The sequence below is a fragment of the Podarcis cretensis genome, assembly GCF_951804945.1.
Source record: "Podarcis cretensis genome assembly, chromosome: 13".
NCBI lineage: Eukaryota > Metazoa > Chordata > Lepidosauria > Squamata > Lacertidae > Podarcis > Podarcis cretensis.
This window is the reverse complement of record NC_137182.1, coordinates 51,030,131-51,051,222: the sequence shown is the minus strand read 5'-3', so window position 1 is coordinate 51,051,222 and position 21,092 is coordinate 51,030,131. Positions and strand designations below refer to the sequence as shown.

Here is a 21,092-nt window from a genome sequence, read left to right as displayed (position 1 = left end):
GGTTGGACTAGATGACCCCCAGGTCCCTTTCCAACTCTTTTTTTTTGGGGGGTGTGTTAATTCTAATACAGTGGTACCTCGGGTTAAGTACTTAATTCATTCCAGAGGTCCGTTCTTAACCTGAAACTGTTCTTAACCTGAAGCGCCACTTTAGCTAATGGGGCCTCCTGCTGCCGCTGCGCCGTTGGAGCACGATTTCTGTTCTTATCCTGAAGCAAAGTTCTTAACCTGAAGCACTATTTCTGGGTTAGCAGAACCTGAAGCGTGTGTAACCTGAAGCGTATGTAACCTGAAGCTTATATAACCCAAGATACCACTGATTATTTTTATTAAAGATTTCTTGGTTTACAAAAGTGTGTGCAATGTCCCTTTTTTCAAGTTACATTTTTTACAGATCAGTTTCGTTTGTTGAGGCATTAGTGTTACGTTAGGAAGAGAAGGGTGAACGAGGTGGAGGGGGGAGTGGTGGGTGGGGTGGCGTGGCAATGCTTCTATTCTACCTAGTGTAGTTTTGTGTCAGTGTCACTTGTGTGGGTTCTCTCTACTATTTGCTCGTTTTCCTTTGGTGCTGAGAGAGGTTGGAGTTGGCCTAGGGTGTGGTTGGCTGTCTTTGTTTGGCTGTAGTGGAATTTGTTCTCATGTGCGAGTGGGGGGGGTGTGTGTGTTATTGGGTCAGGTTAGACAGATTGCTTCGAATGCTGTTGGCGGGTTGTCTTGTTGGCCAGCTCTACACTTCTATAAGTCTATGACATCACTGCGTCACTTTCTCAGCGCCTGCTAAAAACCTTTTCATTTAGACTAGCCTACCTAGATACGTAGGGACTCTGGTGGCGCTGTGGGTTAAACCACAGAGCCTAGGGTTTGCCGATCAGAAGGTCGGCGGTTCGACTCCCCGTGACAGGGTGAGCTCCCGTTGCTCGGTCCCTGCTCCTGCCCACCTAGCAGATCGAAAGCACCTCAAAGTGCAAGTAGATAAATAGGTACCGCTCTGGCGGGAAGGTAAACAGTGTTTCCGTGCGCTGCTCTGGTGCGCCAGAAGCGGCTTAGTCATGCTGGCCACATGACCCAGAAGCTGTACGCCGGCTCCCTCGGCCAATAAAGCAAGATGAGCACCACAACCCTAGAGTCGGCCACGACTGGACCTAATGGTCAGGGGTCCCTTTACCTTTTACCTAGACACGTAGAATGCTTAAGTGTGTTTTAATCCGCTTTTACCTTATCGTGGATCTTATTTATTTTTTATTTTTTGGAATATCTTAAATCGTTGGCTCATAATTATTTTTGCTGATCACTTTTTTCTTTTTCTAAATGGCACTGAGCTTTGTTTTCTTTTTATATCCCTGAGATTAAGAGTCTACCGACTGAGCTGGAACAGTCTCCCTCAGGATGTGGTGGACTCTCCCTTCCTTGGAGGTTAACAATTAATAATAACAATTAATAAAATAATAACAATTATTATTTTTATTTGTTCTCTATACCCCACCCATCTGGTTGGGTTTCCCCAGCCACTCTGGGTGGCTCCCAACAGAATATTAAAAACACAATAAAACATCAAACATTAAGAACTTCCCTAAACAGGCCTGCCTTCAGATGTTTTTAAGTAGAGGTCGGACGGCCATCTGCCATGGATGATCTACAGTGGTACCTCGGGTTAAGAACTTAATTCGTTACAGAGGTCCATTCTTAACCTGAAGCACCACTTTAGCTAATAGGGCCTCCTGCTGCCACCGTCACCACACGATTTCTGTTCTCATCCTGAAGCAAAGTTCTTAACCCGAGGTACTATTTCTGGGTTAGCGGAGTCTGTGACCTGAAGCGCATGTAACCCAAGGTACCCCTGTAGTAGACATTCCTGCACTGCAAGGGGTTGGCCTAGAATAACCTGGATGTCCCTTTGAACCCTATAATTCTGATAATCAAGTGGGATATAATTTTACAAATACAGTGGTACCTCGGGTTACATACGCTTCAGGTTACATACGCTTCAGGTTACACACTCCGCTAACCCAGAAATAGTGCTTCAGGTTAAGAACTTTGCTTCAGGATAAGAACAGAAATTGTGCTCTGGCGGCGCGGCAGCAGCAAGAGGCCCCATTAGCTAAAGTGGTGCTTCAGGTTAAGAACAGTTTCAGGTTAAGAATGGACCTCCGGAACGAATTAAGTACCGTATTTTTCGCCCTATAGGACGCACTTTTCTCCCTCCAAAAATGAAGGGGAAATGTGTGTGCGTCCTATGGGGCGAATGCAGGCTTTCGCTGAAGCCTGGAGAGCGAAAGGGGTCGGTGACCCCTCTCGCTCTCCAGGCTTCAGGAAGCTATCCGCAAGCCTTGCAAGCCCGGTGTGAGGTCCCGTGGGCTCGCAGGCAGCAATCTGCAACCCAAAAGCTCAGGGGACAGCGGGGAGGCGGAGTGCCACCACCCCGTTATTCCCCGACCTGATCTGGGGGCTGGCGGGGGGGAGAAGGAAGCTTGCTTCTCCCCATCGCCAGCCCTCAAGCTCAGGGGACAGCGGGGCAAGCCGCTGCCCCACGGAGGCTAGAGACGCTGTCCCTGAAGGCAGAAGAGGGAGACGGAGTGCTCTGTCTCCCTCTTCTAGCTTGGGGATGGCTGCACAAACCTGGGGGGGGAAATAAAAAAAAATTCCTTGATTTCCCTCCCAAAAAACTAGGTGCGTCCTATCGGCCAGTGCGTCTTATAAGGCGAAAAATACAGTACTTAACCCGAGGTACCACTGTGAGTCAGTTACAGCAAGAAAGGAACTCTCAAGCTTTTCCAGCACAAACTCCAGGGATCCACTCTGCCCCCCGCCTCCGATAATTTCCTTTCACCTTGACCAAACGCCCTCGATAAGCTTCGTCATCCTCGGCCGGCGCCCGAGGTGGCAGCATCGCAGCAGGGGAGTGTCGCCGGCAGACGTTCTCTACTTCTTGCAAGGTGTAGAGGACGGCTGGGTCCAGGGAGTGGCTGTTGATGAGGCTGACCAGGTACTCCTTGTAGTGTGCCCTAGGAGCAGGCGGGACGTCAATCACTGCGGCGCTCCTGCCACCTTAATGCCGCACAATAAATCGGCCCTTTTCTCTCTGCCACACCACCCCTCCATGTCCACACACCCCAAGTCTCTTGACGATCACGTAACACGGGAATTGAGAATGTCAGTGCTTACAATCTTCTCTATCTGGCCCTGAGAGCTCCCCCCCCCCCCCCAGATCATACCGCCTCGCTTTGGGCCCAAAGTGTCCTTGGGCCTGTGGCAATTCTGCTCCCAGATGGAGGATAAGAGAGGGACGTTGTTGGCATCCGTCTGTCTTGAGAGACAGTGGATTGCGCCTCTGGGGGTATAGTCAAAATAATAAATAAATAAATAAATAAATAAATAAATAAATAAATAAAAATTTATTTATACTCCGCCCTCGCCAGCCAAGACCAGGCTCAGGGCGGCTAACACCAGATATAAAAACAATTAATTAAAATACAACTTAAAAACAACTTAAAAGGCTGTGTTAGCAGCAACGAAGTGACCTCCTTGGGGCACAAGCCTGGGCAGTGTGTCTGGAGGACCTGGGTTGCCAAGGCAACAAGACCCCCTACTCTCGGCTTGGCTGATGTGGTCCAAAGGAAAACAGAGCAAGATGTTTGGCACCAGTTTGGCTGCAGGAGTTGCTGGAATGAGACATACAAGGTGTCATCCAACCATCTTTGGGACTCCACTCCTAATTTGTGCAGCGTTTAGTCTTGAGCCTTTTCTTCTCCCAAAGATATAACACAAGATTTAGGATCAGAGCTTTCCTTCTCCTAGATAAACTCCCTTCCCAGATGGACAAGCCCTGTCTGCCCCTCACTTTCCTCTACATCAGGCTTCCTCAACCTCAGCCCTCCAGATGCTTTGAGACTACAATTCCCATCATCCCTGACCACTGGTCCTGCTAGCTAAGGATGATGGGTGTTGTAGTCCCAAAACATCTGGAGGGCTGAGGCTGAGGAAGCCTGTTCTACATGCAGAAACGGCCATCTTGACCATTAGACCCAATTTCCCAGAGCCTGTCTTTGCATGCAGGGGAAGCCCCTAAGTCCCCGAGGGTTTGAGACCCACCGGCTCCCCACATCTGGTTAAGCCGGCCAGTCGAAGCCGTTCCAGGGCTGCGGCCGCTGTCAGATCCTGACAGCTTCTAGGAGCCACAGGTGAGAGCCGAGTGCAGGGTGAGGACAAAAAGTGGACAAAATATCCCAGAAGGAGACCATGTGTCCCCCCCCACCAGAGGGACTATCCCCCCCAACACCCCACACACTCCCAGAGAGGGATGTGCAACTACAGAAACGAGCCTACAGTTTCCCACAGCGCATCACGAAAATGGCGTCACTCACTGGCAAAGGCCAGCGTAGCCAGCTTGGGTTTCCTTCCCGCATGGCTCGTCCTTCAGCCCGTTCATGGTCTCCTTCTGCTCCATCACACGACATCCGCCTGAAAGAGGAGGGGGAAGACAATCACCATATTAAGTTTAGCGTTTGTTTGTCCATCCCTGCCATTTCGCAGAAATAATCAAGGGGGATTACACCAACAACAACGTGTAAGCGATACAGGAGAAAATGAGATTCAGGAATTAAAAAAACAACCCCAAACTAAGAAACAAAATATAACGGGAGTTACAAACTCACAGGAAGAGAAGACCGATAAAAACAAAGGTTCTGAAAATCCCAGCTTAAATAAAACTGCTCTCACCACTCGTCCAAAAGTAGGGCTATACCCAATTTAAGTACTGTTTTATTTATTTCGAAGTGTTATAAAGCGCTCAGTATTTTTAAAATGTTTCTAATTTATGTGATACGTACAACTTTTGAGGAGTTTGGGATCCCCAACAATGAATTCTTAGCACCCTAAAAACACAAAATCCTACAAATCCCAGGATCCTCAGCGTGGAAGCCATGACGATTAAGCTGGTCTTTGTGACACAAAGACGGACCGTTAAAAGAGGAAAGGAAAGGCCGTCCGCCACACAGGAAACCACTTCCCTCCTTGACGTGCCACATTACCCACAAGCCTTTGCAAAAAAAGCCCCCAGCAAATTAGGTTATCAAAAAATCTATCGATCAGCAAGAAAGGACGGGGAACGCAGACATGCTCTCAGCAAGCCAGGCTTCCCTACGAGTCAGGGAAACTATAGATTTGGAAGGGACCCCTGGCGGCTATCTAGTCTAACCCCCCGCTATGCAGGAGCCCTTTAGCACTCACCTCCCGGGGTGGCGCGGGTCCCGGCCGGAGGATCTGTGTTGAACACGATGTTGTGGTCCTGCGATGGGGAGATAATAATAATAATAATAAATTTTATTTATATCCCGCCCTCCCCAGCCGAAGCCGGGCTCAGGGCGGCTAACAACAATCAAATAATCAAACAATCAAATAATCACACATTCTAAAAATATTTCATTATAAAAATCAATTAAAATCAAATTAATGGCAACTGATTAAGCAAGATTCTGTGCAGGTTGCCAGAGGAGGGAGTCAGGCTGCGCCCTGACCAAAGGCCTGGTGGAACAACTCTGTCTTGCAGGCCCTGCGGAAGGATGTCAGGTCCCGCAGGGCCCTAGTCTCTTGTGACAGAGCGTTCCACCAGATTGGAGCCGCAGCCGAGAAGGCCCTGGCCAGCCTAACCTCTCTGAGGCCTGGGACCTTGAGGATGTTATTATTTGCAGACCGTAGGTTTCTCTGTGGGACATACCAGGAGAGGCGGTCCCGTAGGTACGAGGGTCCTAGGCCGTATAGGGCTTTAAAGGTTAAAACCAGCACCTTAAACCTGATCCTGTACTCCACCTGGAGCCAGTGCAGCTGGTATAGTACCGGGTGAATGTGATCTCGCAGCGAAGACTACATAAGGAGTCTCGCCGCGGCATTCTGCATCTGCTGGAGTTTCTGGGTCAGTCTCAAGGGCAGCCCCACGTAGAGCGAGTTACAATAATCCAGTCTGGAGGTGACCGTCGCGTGGATCACAGTGGCTAGGTCAGGGCGAGAGGGGTAAGGAGCCAACTGCTAAGCTTGGCGGAGATGAAAAAATGCCGCCTTTGTTATAGCTGCAATCTGTGCCTCCATGGAAAGGGAGGTGTCAAAGATTACACCCAAACTCTTAACGGACGGTGCTGGCACTAATTGCACCCCCGCAGGAGATGGGAGTTGCCCCCTCAGTCCCATATCGTCCCGTCCCAGCCAGACGACCTCTGTCTTCGAAGGATTTAACTTCAACCGGCTCCCACATAACCATCCAGCCACAGTTTCCAAACATCTGGTCAGTGTGTCTGGGGCCGAGTCAGGACGGCCATCCATCAACAGATAGAGTTGGGTGTCATCAGCATACTGATGGCAGCCCAGCCCAAAACTCCGGACAAGCTGGGCAAGATGTCAAGCGTGAACTCCAAAGGGACACCTCGCGCAGCCTTCCCCACCCACAAATATTCCCCCCGCCCTCTGCTTTCCCCTCCTGCGCCCTACCCATCATGCCTTGCTCTTACACTGACCTGCAAGAGGCGCTGCAGGCGAGGCACGTCCCAGTCGCGGAGGTAGAAGAGGCAGTCGCGAGGGTGGTGGCCGTGGAGGGACCGCCTTATAGGGCACTCGGCGATGGGGCATTTCTGCTGGAGACGGGAAGGCGAGAGAAAGCGTGTGTGATGTGATGTATCTGAGGGGTGGTCTTAGGTTACACCCCTTCTGTGATGTATGTATGTATGTTTCTGGGGGTGGTCTTGATCTACAGGGTGGCAATTTCAAAAGTCTTTATAAGGCCTTGCACACCATTTTTCTGGGTCCTTTCTCTCTCCTGCAAGTGAGGGGAGCACCCTGTTGCAACAGATCAATAAAGACCAAGTCTACAGGCTGCTGTTTTGCTCCAAGTTATCCTGGTTGGTGTCTTTGTTTTTGTCCAAGGGAGCCCTCGGATTTTTCCGTTAACATGAGACACCACAAATAAATGTACCCATGATGTTTCCTGAGCCCTGGTCCTCTAACAAGGACGAGCGTTTGGGTCCAGGGGATCGGCAACCAGAAGTCCACGAGTCGAATCCGGCCTTCTGTGAGCCGCCGCCTGCCTTCCCCCCAGTTAGCAACCCCTCGACAAGTGCCCTTCGGCGCTCCCTTACGTTCATGGCATAGAAAGCGCTGTAGCAGCCGCTGCAGAAATGATGTCTGCACTGGGAGCACTGGAAATGCATGCAGCCTCCACGGGCCAAAGCGTAGGAGAACTTGCATTTCGGACACGCTGGAAGGAGGGAGAAAGGGAAGAAGGAGGGTTAGGAGGAAGAGAGAAATGGAGGAGATTTGCTGCTCTCGTCCCTTCTGCTGAGGGTCACCAGAATTATGATGTTGGCCAATCTTTTAACGAGGGCTAAACGCGGGTGGCGCTGTGGGTTAAACCACAGAGCCTAGGACTTGCCGATCAGAAGGTTGGCGGTTTGAATCCCTGCGACAGGGTGAGCTCCCGTTGCTCGGTCCCAGCTCCTGCCAACCTAGCAGTTTGAAAGCATGTCGAAGTGCAAGTAGATAAATAGGTACCGCTCCGGCGGGAAGGTAAATGGCTTTTCCGTGCGCTGCTCTGGTTCACCAGAAGCGGCTTAGTCATGCTGGCCACATGACCCAGAAGCTGTACGCCGGCTCCCTCGTCCAATAAAGTGAGATGAGCGCCGCAACCCCAGAGTCGGCCACGAGTGGACCTAATGGTCAGGGGTCCCTTTACCTTTTTAGACTTTATTTGCTCTCTGTCTGCCGGCTGGTGGGTTTTTTTGGGTGATAACGAAAGGCTCTGCCCCTGCCAGGACGCAGCAACCAAAACTCTTAATCTCAGGGTCCTGGGTTTGAGTCCCACATTGGTCAAAGGATTCCTGAATCGCAAGGGGTTGGGCTAGATGACCCACACGGTCCCTTCCGATTCTATGATTCTGATCTATTGATACATGCCACTCTGAATTCCAAGCGGTGGGAGACTCTAAGGCTTTCTAGTGCTTTGGTTTCCTCAGAATGAAGGAATCCTGCCCACAGCTGCCCCTGGGTGGGCTTGAACAGCCAACCTTCCAGTAAACAGGAACCCTTACCAATTCCATTCTCCTGCAGGTAGACCGCCAAGCCCTGGGCCTGGTACTCAGGGTCGTTGGTCCGCTTCCACTCCAGGAACTCATCACAAGTCAGGCCCTGGTGCTGAGGCTCCCACTGGCCCAGGAAAGGGAAAAAGAGGAGGAAGAATTGAGGAGGGCGCCAACATTTGCCTTCTCTTCCTTAATAATAATAAATAAAATTTTATTTATATCCCGCCCTCCCCAGCTGAAGCTGGGCTCAGAGCAGCTAACAGCAATAAAAGTAACACAGCATTCTAAAATCAATTCAGAATCAAATTAATGGCAACCATTGGGCTAGAGTTCTGTGAGGGTTACCAAAGGAGTGGGTCAGACTGTGCCCTGGCCAAAGGCTTGGTGGAACAGCTCTGTCTTGCAGGCCCTGCGGAAAGATGTCAAGACCCGCAGGGCCCTAGTCTCTTGTGACAGAGCGTTCCACCAGATTGGGGCCACAGCCGAAGAAGCCCTGGCTCTGGTTGAGGCCAGCCTAACTTCCCTGTGGCCCGGGATCTCCAAGATGTTTTTGTTTGAAGACCGTAAGTTCCTCCGTGGGACATACCAGGAGAGGCGGGCCCATAGGTACGAGGGTCCTAGGCCGTATAGGGCTTTAAAGGTTAAAACCAGCACCTTAAACCTGATCCTGTACTCCACCGGGAGCTAGTGCAGCTAGTATAGCACCGGGTGAATGTGATCCCACGGCGAGGACCCCGTAAGGAGTCTCGCTGTGGCATTCTGCACCCGCTGGAGTTTCTGGGTCAGTTTAAGGGCAGCCCCACGTAGAGTGAGGAGCAAAGGAGGTAAAATGGGGGTTGGGTAGGCACTGGGTTCATCTCCAGAAGCCTCTCCTCCTCCAGCTGCCATCGCAAGGAAGGGCCTTCTCGGTGGTGGCACCCCTGCAAAGGATATCCTCTCCATAGGACCCTCACTATGGCAATACCTTTTCAGCACCAGTTTGCAATCTGTGTATTTATCGAGCAATCAGTTTCCCCAAAGACAGAATCGCAGCACTGTCACGCCGGCACGTGACCAAGAGACGGAGCCTAGCACAGGGCCGTGCAGAGACATTCAGTAGCCCTTGGGGGTTAAACTCGAGGAAGGAAGCAGAGGGAACCCCCATCCCTAAAGTACCCCCTGTTTAACTAACAATCAACGACACCAAGTGATGTTGTCCTCACTGATTATTGTGTTTGTGTATTTTGTGTGTGTGCGCGCTATGTATTTTGAAACACTGTTTGCTGGGGGCCCACTAGGGGGCGCATAGGAAGATGGCCGACAATAACATCTCTCCGACCCACGGGAGGTATTTGGAGGCTATGTTGGGAGTAATTAGCCTCCCTAAACCCACTCAAGACGGTGAGTGGGGCCACATGCCTGCTGTGCCCGATACCACCCCCGAATTTTTGAGGGGGATGGGGGCATTAGGCACAAAACCCTCCCGTGGGTCGGCACTCCTGGACGCCATCTCTGACCTGCGCCACTAGCTGCGAGAACTTCAAAAGAAATGATTTGGCATGAAGGAAACACACATACTTCAGGAAATGAGGAGGAGTGAATACTGCAACAAAGAGGTCTCTGGAAAAACAAGATTTAATTTATGAGAAGATACGTCAAGATACGGTATGGCAAAGACTGATGGGGGAGGGGGGAAAACGTTTTATTTTACTTATGTGATTAACCCCAAGAATCCCCTCCCTTCAAGAGTCAAAAGCCAGAAATGAGGTTTTAAGGACTTAAGCTGTGAATCTAAGGCTGTGTGGAGATAAACTTTCGAATCAAAGTATGTTTTTAGAAGACTGTGGAATGTATAAGAGCTTTGTTCTGACGCAGTTAAAAATGTCGTCGTCGCCATCTTGGGAAGCTCTGTCGGAGGAATAAGCCTGGGAGGACAGTGAATATCATGGGAGAGACTCATCAAAGAGGCTTTAAGTACGACAGAGCTATGAATTTACGAGGGAAAAAGTGATCTTATCTCCGAAGGTGATGATTTATGGGAACCATCTGGATGGAGGTTCACGACTGGAAATCTACGCAGGAGCATTACCGGTGTATATCGGCTTAAGGAGACCATCAGGAGAGACCATAAAGGACAAAGAGAAAATATTTGATTAAGAAGTGATGAGGAAACAGCAAGATAAGACTGGAAAGAACTATGAATATTGTTTGGACTGTTTGAACATCTATTTGGACTTATTTGGACTGATTTGGACATTAATGCAGAAGGAATGATTAGATCAGAATCCCTCCTCGGATCTGGAAGTATGGGAACCCCCAACAAAATTTAAAAATTCGGCACTGTAATTTGGAATTTATGTGATGTGGTTTGATTCGATGTGATTGGCCGGTTAATAAAAATAAAATAAAAATAAAAATGAAACACTGTTTGCTGTCCCGGCATTTGGACACCTCAGAAGATGTGAGGTGTGATTGGTTTGGGAGATCAAAGAGAAGGTTTCCATCTATGCCGGGATACAACTGGCCGCCATTTTGAAACAAGATGGCGGCTCAAACCTTTCAAAATGGCACCGACTTTAACCCCTGATCTTTCTAAGTCTGGGGTTGGGGCCAGGCAAAAGCTACGGTCAGGCAAAGAATCATAGACACCGAGAGACAACAGGACTGTTCAAGGTGCCCCGACTATAAAACTGGAGAAATCGAGAGAGATATAGCCGCACCGGCAGCATATCTCTTCTTTCTCGTATCCAAAAATGCAAGAAGGGCTTTTACACTCGCCAGAAACTCGGTTCTGCCATCGCCGGTCCTTTAAAAAAGTCCCATATGCTCAGAGACTTTGCGCCTGTTTATTGGGGTATATAGGAAGCCCAGAGAACTTGTTCTTTAGATGTCCCTTTTATGAAGAGGCACGTAGTGAGACCATTGATCCCCTGCTGGTAAGGCTCGCTGACCTCCCGGAAAAGCAAAAATTTGACCTTTCCCTGTTAGGCAAAGATCATAAGACAACTCGGATGGTTACCAGATTCTGTGTACAGATCTATAGGCACAGACCATCGCCCGACCCAAACTAGTTCGTTAAGAAAATCCCCAGACTCGGTTCCATGGGTGACTCTGGGTCATCTCTCTGCGGTAGCTTATCTTAAAGTTTTAAGTGTCTATATGCTTATCACATTTATAAATTTTAAATTTACAGTGGTACCTCGGGTTAAGTACTTAATTCGTTCTGGAGGTCTGTTCTTAACCTGAAACTGTTCTTAACCTGAAGCATCACTTTAGCTAATGGGGCCTCCTGCTGCTGCTGCACCGCCGGAGAACGATTTCTGTTCTCATCCTGAAGCAAAGTTCTTAACCTGAAGCACTATTTCTGGGTTAGCGGAGTCTGTAACCTGAAGCGTATGTAACCTGAAGCGTATGTAACCCGAGGTACCACTGTAGTGTTGTAAAAGGTAAAGGTAAAGGTACCCCTGCCCGTACGGGCCAGTCTTGACAGACTCTGGGGTTGGTGCGCCCATCTCACTTAAGAGGCCAGGGGCCAGCACTGTCCAGAGACACTTCCGGGTCACGTGGCCAGCGTGACATCGCTGCTCTGGCGAGCCAGAGCCGCACACGGAAACGCCGTTTACCTTCCCGCTGGTAAGCGGTCCCTATTTATCTACTTGCACCCGGAGGTGCTTTCGAACTGCTAGGTTGGCAGGCGCTGGGACCGAGCAGCGGGAGCGCACCCCGCCGCAGGGATTCGAACCGCCGACCTTTCGATCGGCAAGCCCTAGGCGCTGAGGCTTTAACCCACAGCGCCACCTGCGTCCCTTACTGTAGTGTTGTACATTGTCTTAAATGATTATTTTCGTTCTGGGATTGTACCCCCAAGTGTGTTTTATAAGCTGGTCTCTGACCGTAATAAATTATCTACCTATCTACCTACCTACCTACCCCCTGATCTCAACAATGGACTGGCTTCTTGGGTTTCTGGGAAGAACAAAGCAACAACGAGGCTTTGAGAGAGAGAGAGAGAGAGCGTGTTTGTGTGAGAGATATCTATGGACCCAAATGGCTACCCCAAGGCTCCTCACAAGACACAGCCACTCCCAGCACGATGGCAGCCCCTTCGCTGCTCCACAACCACCCCGCAGGAAGCAACCTCACCCACCTGACGCTTGCACTGGACGCAAAAGCTCTTGCGGCACTGTGGACATTTGGCCTCCAACTGCTCAGACTCGTAGATGAAGCCGAAGGAGCACTAGAGAGAGGAGGAAAAGAAAGGGAGAAGCGAAGGGGAGAAGCGATCGCAAGGCATCCTGGGAGTCCCTACTCCCGACCCCAGAGCCGGACACTTGTCACAATTGAGGAGGTGGTGACAGGTGGGGAATAAACTAGTCTATTACAGTCATACCTCATGTTACATCCGATTCATGTTACATTCTTTCAGGATACGCCTCGTGGCGATGCGGAATAATAATAATAATAATAATAATAATAATAATAATAATAATAATAATTTATTATTTATACCCCACCCGTCTGTCTGAGTTTCCCCAGCCACTCTGGGCGGCTCCCAATCAAGTGTTAAAAACAGTACAGTGTTAAATATTAAAAACTTCCCTGAACAGGGCTGCCTTCAGATGTCTTTTAAAGATAGGATAGCTGCTTATTTCCTTCACATCTGATGGGAGGATGTTCCACAGGGCGGGTGCCACTACCGAGAAGGCCCTCTTTCTGGTTCCCTGTAACATCTCGCAATGAGGGAACCGCCAGAAGGCCCTCGGAGCTGGATCCCTGTGTCCGGGCTGAACGATGGGGGTGGATACGCTCCTTCAGGTATACAGGACCGAGGCCGTTTAGGGCTTTCAAGGTCAGCACCAACACTGAATTGTGCTCGGAAACGTACTGGGAGCCAGTGTAGGTCTTTCAAGACCAGTGTTATGTGGTCCCGGCAGCCACTCCCAGTCACCAGTCTAGCTGCCGCATTCTGGATTAATTGCAGTTTCCGGGTCACCTTCAAAGGTAGCCCCACATAGAGCGCGTTGCAGTAGTTACCTCCGGGTTTCGCCGCATGCGCAGAAGCGCAAAACGACGTCACGCGCATGCACAGAAGTGGCGAATCGCAACCCACCCATGCGCAAACGCGCCACTGCGAGTTGCGTTCTTTTCATGTTGCGAACGGGCCTGTGGAAAGGATCCCGTTCGCAACCAGAGGTACCACTGTAGTGAGAAGGGTCGTAGTTCTGGGGTAGAACAATCTGCTCTGCGAGCAGAATGTCCTGGGTTCAAATCCTGGCATCTTCAGGTAGGGCTGGGAGATACACCCTGACCCAAATCCTGGAGAGGTGCTGGCAGCCACTGAAGGCAATTCCTGAGCTAGACGGCTCAAAGGCCTCGCTCGGTGTTAGGCAGATTCTTGTAACCAAGAATAGCCGAGAACATCATCTTCAGCACCTCAGAGGTGGGCGAGACCTAAATGCACAAAAATGAACTTGCAGGGTGGGGAGGGGGGCAGGTTTTCAGGGATTTCACCTCTCCCTTAAGGCACCTCCAAAGCCCCGCCTCGTCTCTCAGTCGCGCTAGAGTGTGATCAAGGCAGCAGACTTTTTATATACGAAACACGTTGACTCGTTTCCAGACGATTCATCGTTTGTCTTTCGGGAGGAGGCCCTTTTTTACATCCAGCCTCTCCCTCCCTGATAAACTCTTCCCCTCCCCCAAACAGTCCTTTACTCACATGCGTGCACCACTGAAACTTGGAATCGCGCATGAGAACGCGCTCCATCAGCTTCTTGTTGAAGAGCTCATAGGTCTCGGGGTCCAGGCAACCACGTAGCTGTGGGGAGGTAGCAGAATATGGGAAACAGAAAAATGGTGTTGGATTGTTGGATTGGCTATACAATCCTAGTCTGTGTTTACATCCCTCCCTTTCTCTTCCTTTGGCCAACTTTTCTCCCCAATAAAATTCTTTCTGTTTTGACATTCAGTCTGCATGGTAGGTAGTGAGGAGGGTGAGCCAATGGTCTGATTCTGTAAAGGTAAAGGGTAAAGGGACCCCGACCATTAGGTCCAGTCGTGACCGACTCTGGGGTTGCGGCGCTCATCTCGCTTTATTGGCTGAGGGAGCCGGTGTACAGCTTCCGGGTCATGTGGCCAGCATGACTAAGCCGCTTCTGGCGAATCAGAGCAGCGCACGGAAACGCCGTTTACCTTCCCGTCGGAGTGGTACCTATTTATCTACTTGCACTGGTGTGCTTTTGAACTGCTAGGTTGGCAGGAGCAGGGACCGAGCAACGGAAGCTCACCCCGTCACGGGGATTCGAACCGCCGACCTTCTGATTGGCAAGCTCTGTGGTTTAACCCACAGGAAGTGGAGAAGCCTTATTTTCAGCCTGGGGGGAAAGCTCCCTTCTTCCTGGGTGCCTGGGGCAAAAGTGGGCGGAGCATTGCATGTAAATAAGGGTGTGAGGGGTGTGGCCTGAGGAGAGGCGCAGGCTCCTAGGCTCTGTGGTTTAACCCACAGCGCCACCCGCGTCCCTGATTCTGTACATGGCAACTATTTTCCCCCTAGAGGTGGGCTGGAAGGAAGGTCCTTGTAAACTCCCTCTCCTAGCTGGGCCCAACCCTTACACGAAAAGGAGGGCTGGCAAGTAAGAAATGGTCAGGTACACCTCCAGTTCAATCTACACTTTTCCTCCCTCCTTGCTTTAAAAAATTAAAATTAAAAGGGGCACCAAGGACCTGTTAAAAGGGACGTCGCCATTTGTTAAAACGTAGGCTGCGTTTCTACGGAGAAGGAGACGTTAGCACGGAGTGGAAATTTGGCATTTGGGGAATGTATCTAGGATGCCTGTTGTCTTTGTCCATGGAGTTTTCTTGGCAGGGATACTGGAGTGGCTTGCTGGTTCCTGCTCCAGCTGGACCATAAAGAAGGCTGATCGTCAAAGAATTGATGCTTTTGAATTCAGGTGCTGGAGGAGACTCTTGAGAGTCCCATGGACTGCAAGAAGATCAAACCTCTCCATTCGGAAGGAAATCAGCCCTGAGTGCTCACTGGAAGGACAGATCCTGAAGCTGAGGCTCCAGTACTTTGGCCACCTCATGAGAAGAGAAGACTCCCTGGAAAAGACCCTGATGCTGGGAAAGATGGAGGGCACAAGGAGAAGGGGACGACAGAGGACGAGATGGTGGGACAGTGTTCTTGAAGCTACCAGCATGAGTCTGACCAAACTGCGGGAGGCAGTGGAAGACAGGAGTGCCTGGCGTGCTCTGGTCCAGGGGGTCACGAAGAGTCGGACACGACTAAATGACTAAACACCAACAACAATCTAGGATGTAGGAGTGCGCAGAGAGGACATGCCTGGATATCAAGGGTGGAGAAGTAGTTGATGAGCTCCCCTTCGTCGCTGATCTCAGGCTCTGAGCAGGCCGGACAGACCAGGTCAGTGATGTGCTTTTCCTTCACAGCGATGGTGAAGTGCAGGGCAAAGCATTCCGGGCAAATCGTGCACTCACACGACGTCAGCGACTGCATCTGAAAAAAACACACACAAGAACAGCCTGGCTGAGTGAGACTCTACCGTGTTAAAAAGACTCGGGACCGATAATGTGATTTGGAATTAATGTGATTTGATTGGCCTGTTAATAAAAATTATATTTTAAACAAAAACAAGAAATTACGAAGGTGAACGAAGGAAGACTCGGGACTGATAATGTGATTTGGAATTAATGTGATTTGATTGGCCTGTTAATAAAAATTATATTTTAAACAAAAACAAGAAATTACGAAGGTGAACGAAGGAAGACTCGGGACCGATAATGTGATTTGGAATTAATGTGATTTGATTGGCCTGTTAATAAAAATTATATTTTAAACAAAAACAAGAAATTACTTCTTGACGCAAGTGTTTAGTTAAACTGCGGAACTCTCTGCCACAGGAGACAGGGCTGGCCACTGATTTGGACGGCTTTAAAAGAGGACTGGGCAAAAATCCTGTAGGGGAAGAGGGCTATCGATGGCTATTAGCTACGATGGCTGTGCTCTGATTCCATAGCTAGAGGCAGGGCCGCATTTAGGTTTGTTGAGACCCTAAACTACTGAAGGTAATGGGGCCTTTATATGTCCAGCTGTCCTTTGTCAACAACAAACTGTCACTGTTTTTTGGGTTGAATACATGCTATATGGTCATTTATGGACCTTATAGGTATCTCAAGGCATCTGCACATAACAAAATATGTATTCTATCAAAGTAATTGTTGAACTGAAATACAATTAAGAAGTATATTAATAGTCAAATACAATTAAGAATAAGTATATTATTAGTGAAATAATTATTAATCTCTAACTTAAAATGATGTTTTATTCATAACAAACTTAATAATGCAAACACACTGGCATTTGGCAAAAACAAAAGTTCCTTTAGAAACAGATTTTACAAAGATTTATAATCTAGTCTTGTTATAACATGAAATAATAGCAGCAAACCAGTCGTGTTTTAGGGAGCAGGCTTACATCATAGGAGCCTCCACAGCACAAAACTGTTGCTGTATGTAGGTTTTATTTTATTTGTTTTTTATCTTATATTTTGAGAATCCAGGTTTTTTCCGCTTTACATTTTTGTGAGGCCCCCAAGAGAGTGGGGCCCTAAGCTATAGCTTGTTTAGCTTATAGGTAAATCCGGCACTGGCTGGAAGCAGCAATGCTTTTGAATTCCTGTTGCTGAAGGCCAGAGGAGGAAGAGAGCCCTGTTGAATTCGGGATCAATCCTTCCCATTGGGGCATCTTGTTGGGCAATGGGAGAACAGGATGCTGGGCCAGATGGGCCATTGGCCTGATCCTGAAGGCTCTTTTTATGTGCTTAGGAGACTAATATTTAGCATTATTCACGGGCAATTTATATACTGCTTACGTTCAAACAAACCTCTAGCAGTTTACAGCACAGGTTAAACAGGAAACAGGACCCCAAAAAAGCCAGGGAATTTCTGCATTCTACAAAACATGACCGACAACTAAACAGAGCACCATCCGCTTTAGGATAAAAATTACCTGCTGCACGCAAAAGCCAGTTGCAAAAATACAAGGAAAATTAATAACAAACATAGTAAAGAAGTAAACAAAACATCCCCCGAGCCCCAGGAGGTAAAATACTGCAAATGAAAATTAACTAAACAGGACAAATTCGACGTCTTTAAGTAACGTGGCTGAAAATTAAGACCCCAACCCCCTCCAAAAGCATCAAAGAATTTCCCAGTTGCCCTACATAAGTCAATTATACCAGACTTAAACAGACCAATCCAATTAAAATTAAATACTGCAGCTGCAACTGACACCCCCGCTCACTTGGCACAGGCAATGGGAGATCATCTCAGAGCAGATGATCCACACAAACAAAGGTGCAGCTTTTATTTCTGCAAAAATAAGAATGTCTCAGGCTAGTTGACCTGACCTTGGCTAAAGAGAAACAGTTAACGCCAGACAGAAAGTTCTGCCTCCACAGATAGATAAGCAAGTTGGGAGGATTTTTAAAACTCAAGAGCCAAATATAAAATCCCATTACATTCCAAAGACACATACCAGAAATTACAAATTAATCAGCAACCGAGGTTTTGAGAACGACTGTTTAATTTCTATCCAAATATGCTTTAAAAAAAAAAAAGCAATTGTTTGCATTTGATCTCCTTGGATAGCCATTGCAAAAACTGCGCTACTTTGATGACATAAATGTTTAGCAAAAATCTATTGCAGGCTGTTGCATTAATTATAACTAAGCTGGAACATAAGAGAGAGAGACGATAATGATGTAGCTTTACCTTACTGTTATAAAAGGATTCACAAATTGCCAATATAAAGGTGAGCTTTTCTTTACGCCTGCATGACAGTAGATCTGGTAAGCCATCATAGTTTGAAGAGCGATTCTTATATTTCACTGTATTTTGGAAAGTCTGTCTCTCTCTGCATCTGAACACCTCTTAAGGTACCATAACCAAATTTTGCATCGCGGTTCCTGAGATCAAGGAGGTTTTAGTTTATGCTAGGACACAACCGGACGCAAGATGCCGGACTGAACCTTTTAAAACCACCCTAATTTTTTTGGTCCCTTCGAGCTCCTAATCAGAACCAGGCAGCAGGCTATTAAGCCGCAATTATGACGAGCTTTGCTATTAAGATGTAATCAAGGTTCTGATGCTCTGTGATCGTATACCAACTCTATTTTGTGCTCTGTATTTCAGACTCTGGTTCTCTCTTTTTCTTTGTTTCTTTTTTCTTTTTGAAAAGTTTTTATTGTTAAAATAATTCAGCATTAATACACACATATTGCAAATATACAAGCATACAAACATACATTTCATACAATCCTTAAAAATGTTCAAACATACCCACACTCACTCCCACAGATAATTCCTTTTCCCGTCACCATCCACCACCCCTCACCCCACCTTTGTGTTAGACTTCCAATCTACTCAATTGCAATTTCTTTCCACTTCTATTACTTTCTTTCACACACCTTTCACCTAATTTCATGCTTCTTTTTCTATTACACATTGCTATCCATCTTATTCAGTATTTAAAATGGAACTTGTTTATTCTAATAGGAGTTCTAATAGTCCCTGTCTTTCTTCTCTCTTGAGATCCTTCCAATTTCTCCCATTGTTTTGGATATATTATAGTACTCTAATACCTTGGTTCTCAAATGCCAAAAACCTCGAAGTAAGTGTTCTGGTTTTCGAATGTTTTTCAGAAGCCGGACGTTTGATGTGGCTGTTGGCTATTGTTTCCGGGGCGCCTGCACCAATCATAAGCTGCGCCTTGGTTTTTGGACATTTCGGAAGTCGAATGGACTTCCGGAACGGATTAAGTTAGGTGCTTTTGTTTATGTTGTTTATTTTGTGTTTCTGCTTTTGAGGCTTTTTCAGTTCATTTGTTGTTGTGACTGTTCAGCTACTGAATGATTGATTGATTGTGTGACTGCGGAAATGGATAAAAGCCTCCCATCCAAACAATGACTATCATCAGTGCAGGTAAGAAATTTATTTATTTTTTATTTTTATTATCTACAATACAGTGGTACCTTGGGTTACAGACGCTTCAGGTTACAGACTCCGCTAACCCACAAATAGTACCTCGGGTTAAGAACTTTGCTTCAGGATGAGAACAGAAATCACGCTGCAGCGGGAGGCCCCATTATCTAAAGTGGTACCTCAGGTTAAGAACAGTTTCAGGTTAAGAACGGACCTCCAGAACGAATTAAGTTCTTAACCTGAGGTACCACTGTACTGTCTTATTTATTTTATAGTACAGTACATTGATTATTGCTTTCATTTTATGGATCAATGGTCTCGTTCGATAGCAAAATTCATGTTAAGTTGCTGTTTTAGGGGTTTAAGTCTGGAAAGGATTAATCCATTTTGCATTACTTTCGATGGGAAAGCGCGCCTTGGTTTTGGAATGGACTTCCGGAACGGATTAAGTTTGAGAACCAAGGTACCACTGTAATTCCTAAAGAGCAACACCGACTGAGCTGCAGGATGAGAGAGTGAACCTTCTCCCAGGACCCATCAAAGGAGCCGCGTCTCGTACCTTGTTACGGGGCAAAGCCAGGCTGCAGACGGCGCACTCCCAGCTCAAGAGACGCTTGATGAAGTCCCGGCTAGGCGAGGCCTTGACGGCCTCCACGATGTCCGCCAGCTCCCATCCGCCTTCGCTCGGCTGCTCAAGCATCAAGGAGACCACCAGCTCCGCTCGGCCCCAGCTGGGCAGCGAAAGAGAGGCCAGCAGGCGGCGGAGGAGAGCCTGAAAGGAGGAGGAAGAGTTAGACAACAGGAAGGATAATGGCGGCATCCCCCCTCCAGCCACTTCCGAAAGCCCTTAATCCAGGCATGTCCAAAGTCTGTTTTGGGGGCCTAAACCGGACTGCCGGTCGATTTAATCTGCCCCCTGTGGCAATATATGCACACAAAACCATGGCTAAAAAAGCCACCTCTATTGGTCTGTCACCCCCCCCCCCCAACTATATTACCTGGGTTATGAAGGCACCCTAAAGACGTTAAAGCAAAGATTATGGGATAATGCACACAGTGACTTGCGATCTCAATCACACACAGTCTGTAGTCCGCTGGCAGTAGGAGTACAATATGGGCATGTCTTTAAGGTAACATCTTACATTAAAAACGTGACAGTACCAAATTATCGAAGGCTTTTCACCAAAGCCAGACTAAACGTCTTCTGCAGTGTTGGATGGCAGGTTGAGAGGAGTTCCCTACCCGGACAGTCTTTGCTCGTGTGCTCAAGACATCGACTCCATAAAACATATTTTGTTGCACAATATAAGCAAGCCAGGGCTGAACTGATATTACCCTTGCTGGTACCTTTCCCGGGAAAATCAGAGGCTCACTATGTCAGTTTCCTATTGGAAGACCGGACAAATGCCAGAACATTAGCAGTGGCAAAGTTTTTACTTGCAAGAACCAATGATCCCTATATTCTGAACAAAATGCCTGTTTAACCTGGAGGTAGGCTGTATGAATTGTGTATTGCTTTGTAACGATTTGTTGGGTCTCTGGACCATAATAAAGGTTGTTGATGATGAATATATGCGCTGGAGATTGAAGCAACTTCAATCCTAAAATAAGCTCAACAACTTTGAAGTAAAATTGTAAAAAAAGCTCAACATCTGCGGTCAGCCCTCACGCATGTTCACTTCTTCAAATCTGGCCCTCTTTGGAAAAAGTTTGGGCATTCCTGACTTAATCTCTCTCTCACCTGTCGGTCGGGGCTGTGGAAGTCGAAGGGAGGGTCTTCGTATTCCCACATGCGCTGAAGAAAGGGCTCCAACCGCTGGCACTGCAGCTGTGTCAAGGCTCGCCACAGATCCCCGTTGTTTTGGTACAGGGCCTGCAGCACGGGGCCACGCTCCTCAAAGCCCAGCGCCTTCAGCTCCCGCAACTGCATGGAAAAAGGGCGTATTCAGCCAGATCCCACCCTTCCGGTGGCCCGCAGCGCAGAGCTCGGCTTCCAAAAGCACTCTGCATATGCTCAGAGGAGCTCTTTTACTATTTTTTTTTTCTGGAGGGGCA

General features: G+C 48.1%; 1 protein-coding gene and 1 long non-coding RNA gene across 2 annotated transcripts in view; one reads left to right on the top strand and one right to left on the bottom strand.

The window, feature by feature from the left end:
* Positions 1-21,092, top strand: part of LOC307202364 — a 237,422-nt gene that overhangs the window by 52,860 nt on the left and 163,470 nt on the right. The gene's annotated exons all lie outside the window — the stretch shown is intronic.
* RNF31 (ring finger protein 31) overlaps positions 1-21,092 on the bottom strand; it is a 41,804-nt gene that overhangs the window by 1,257 nt on the left and 19,455 nt on the right. The window contains exons 11-21 of the mRNA XM_079952241.1: positions 20,779-20,961; positions 19,597-19,809; positions 15,379-15,552; positions 13,756-13,854; positions 12,187-12,276; positions 8,070-8,184; positions 7,122-7,240; positions 6,504-6,617; positions 5,227-5,284; positions 4,362-4,458; positions 2,828-3,002 (exon numbers count right to left, since the gene is read on the bottom strand). Coding sequence (XP_079808367.1) covers positions 2,828-3,002; positions 4,362-4,458; positions 5,227-5,284; positions 6,504-6,617; positions 7,122-7,240; positions 8,070-8,184; positions 12,187-12,276; positions 13,756-13,854; positions 15,379-15,552; positions 19,597-19,809; positions 20,779-20,961 — 1,437 coding nt within the window. The remainder of the gene's footprint in view (positions 1-2,827; positions 3,003-4,361; positions 4,459-5,226; positions 5,285-6,503; positions 6,618-7,121; positions 7,241-8,069; positions 8,185-12,186; positions 12,277-13,755; positions 13,855-15,378; positions 15,553-19,596; positions 19,810-20,778; positions 20,962-21,092) is intronic.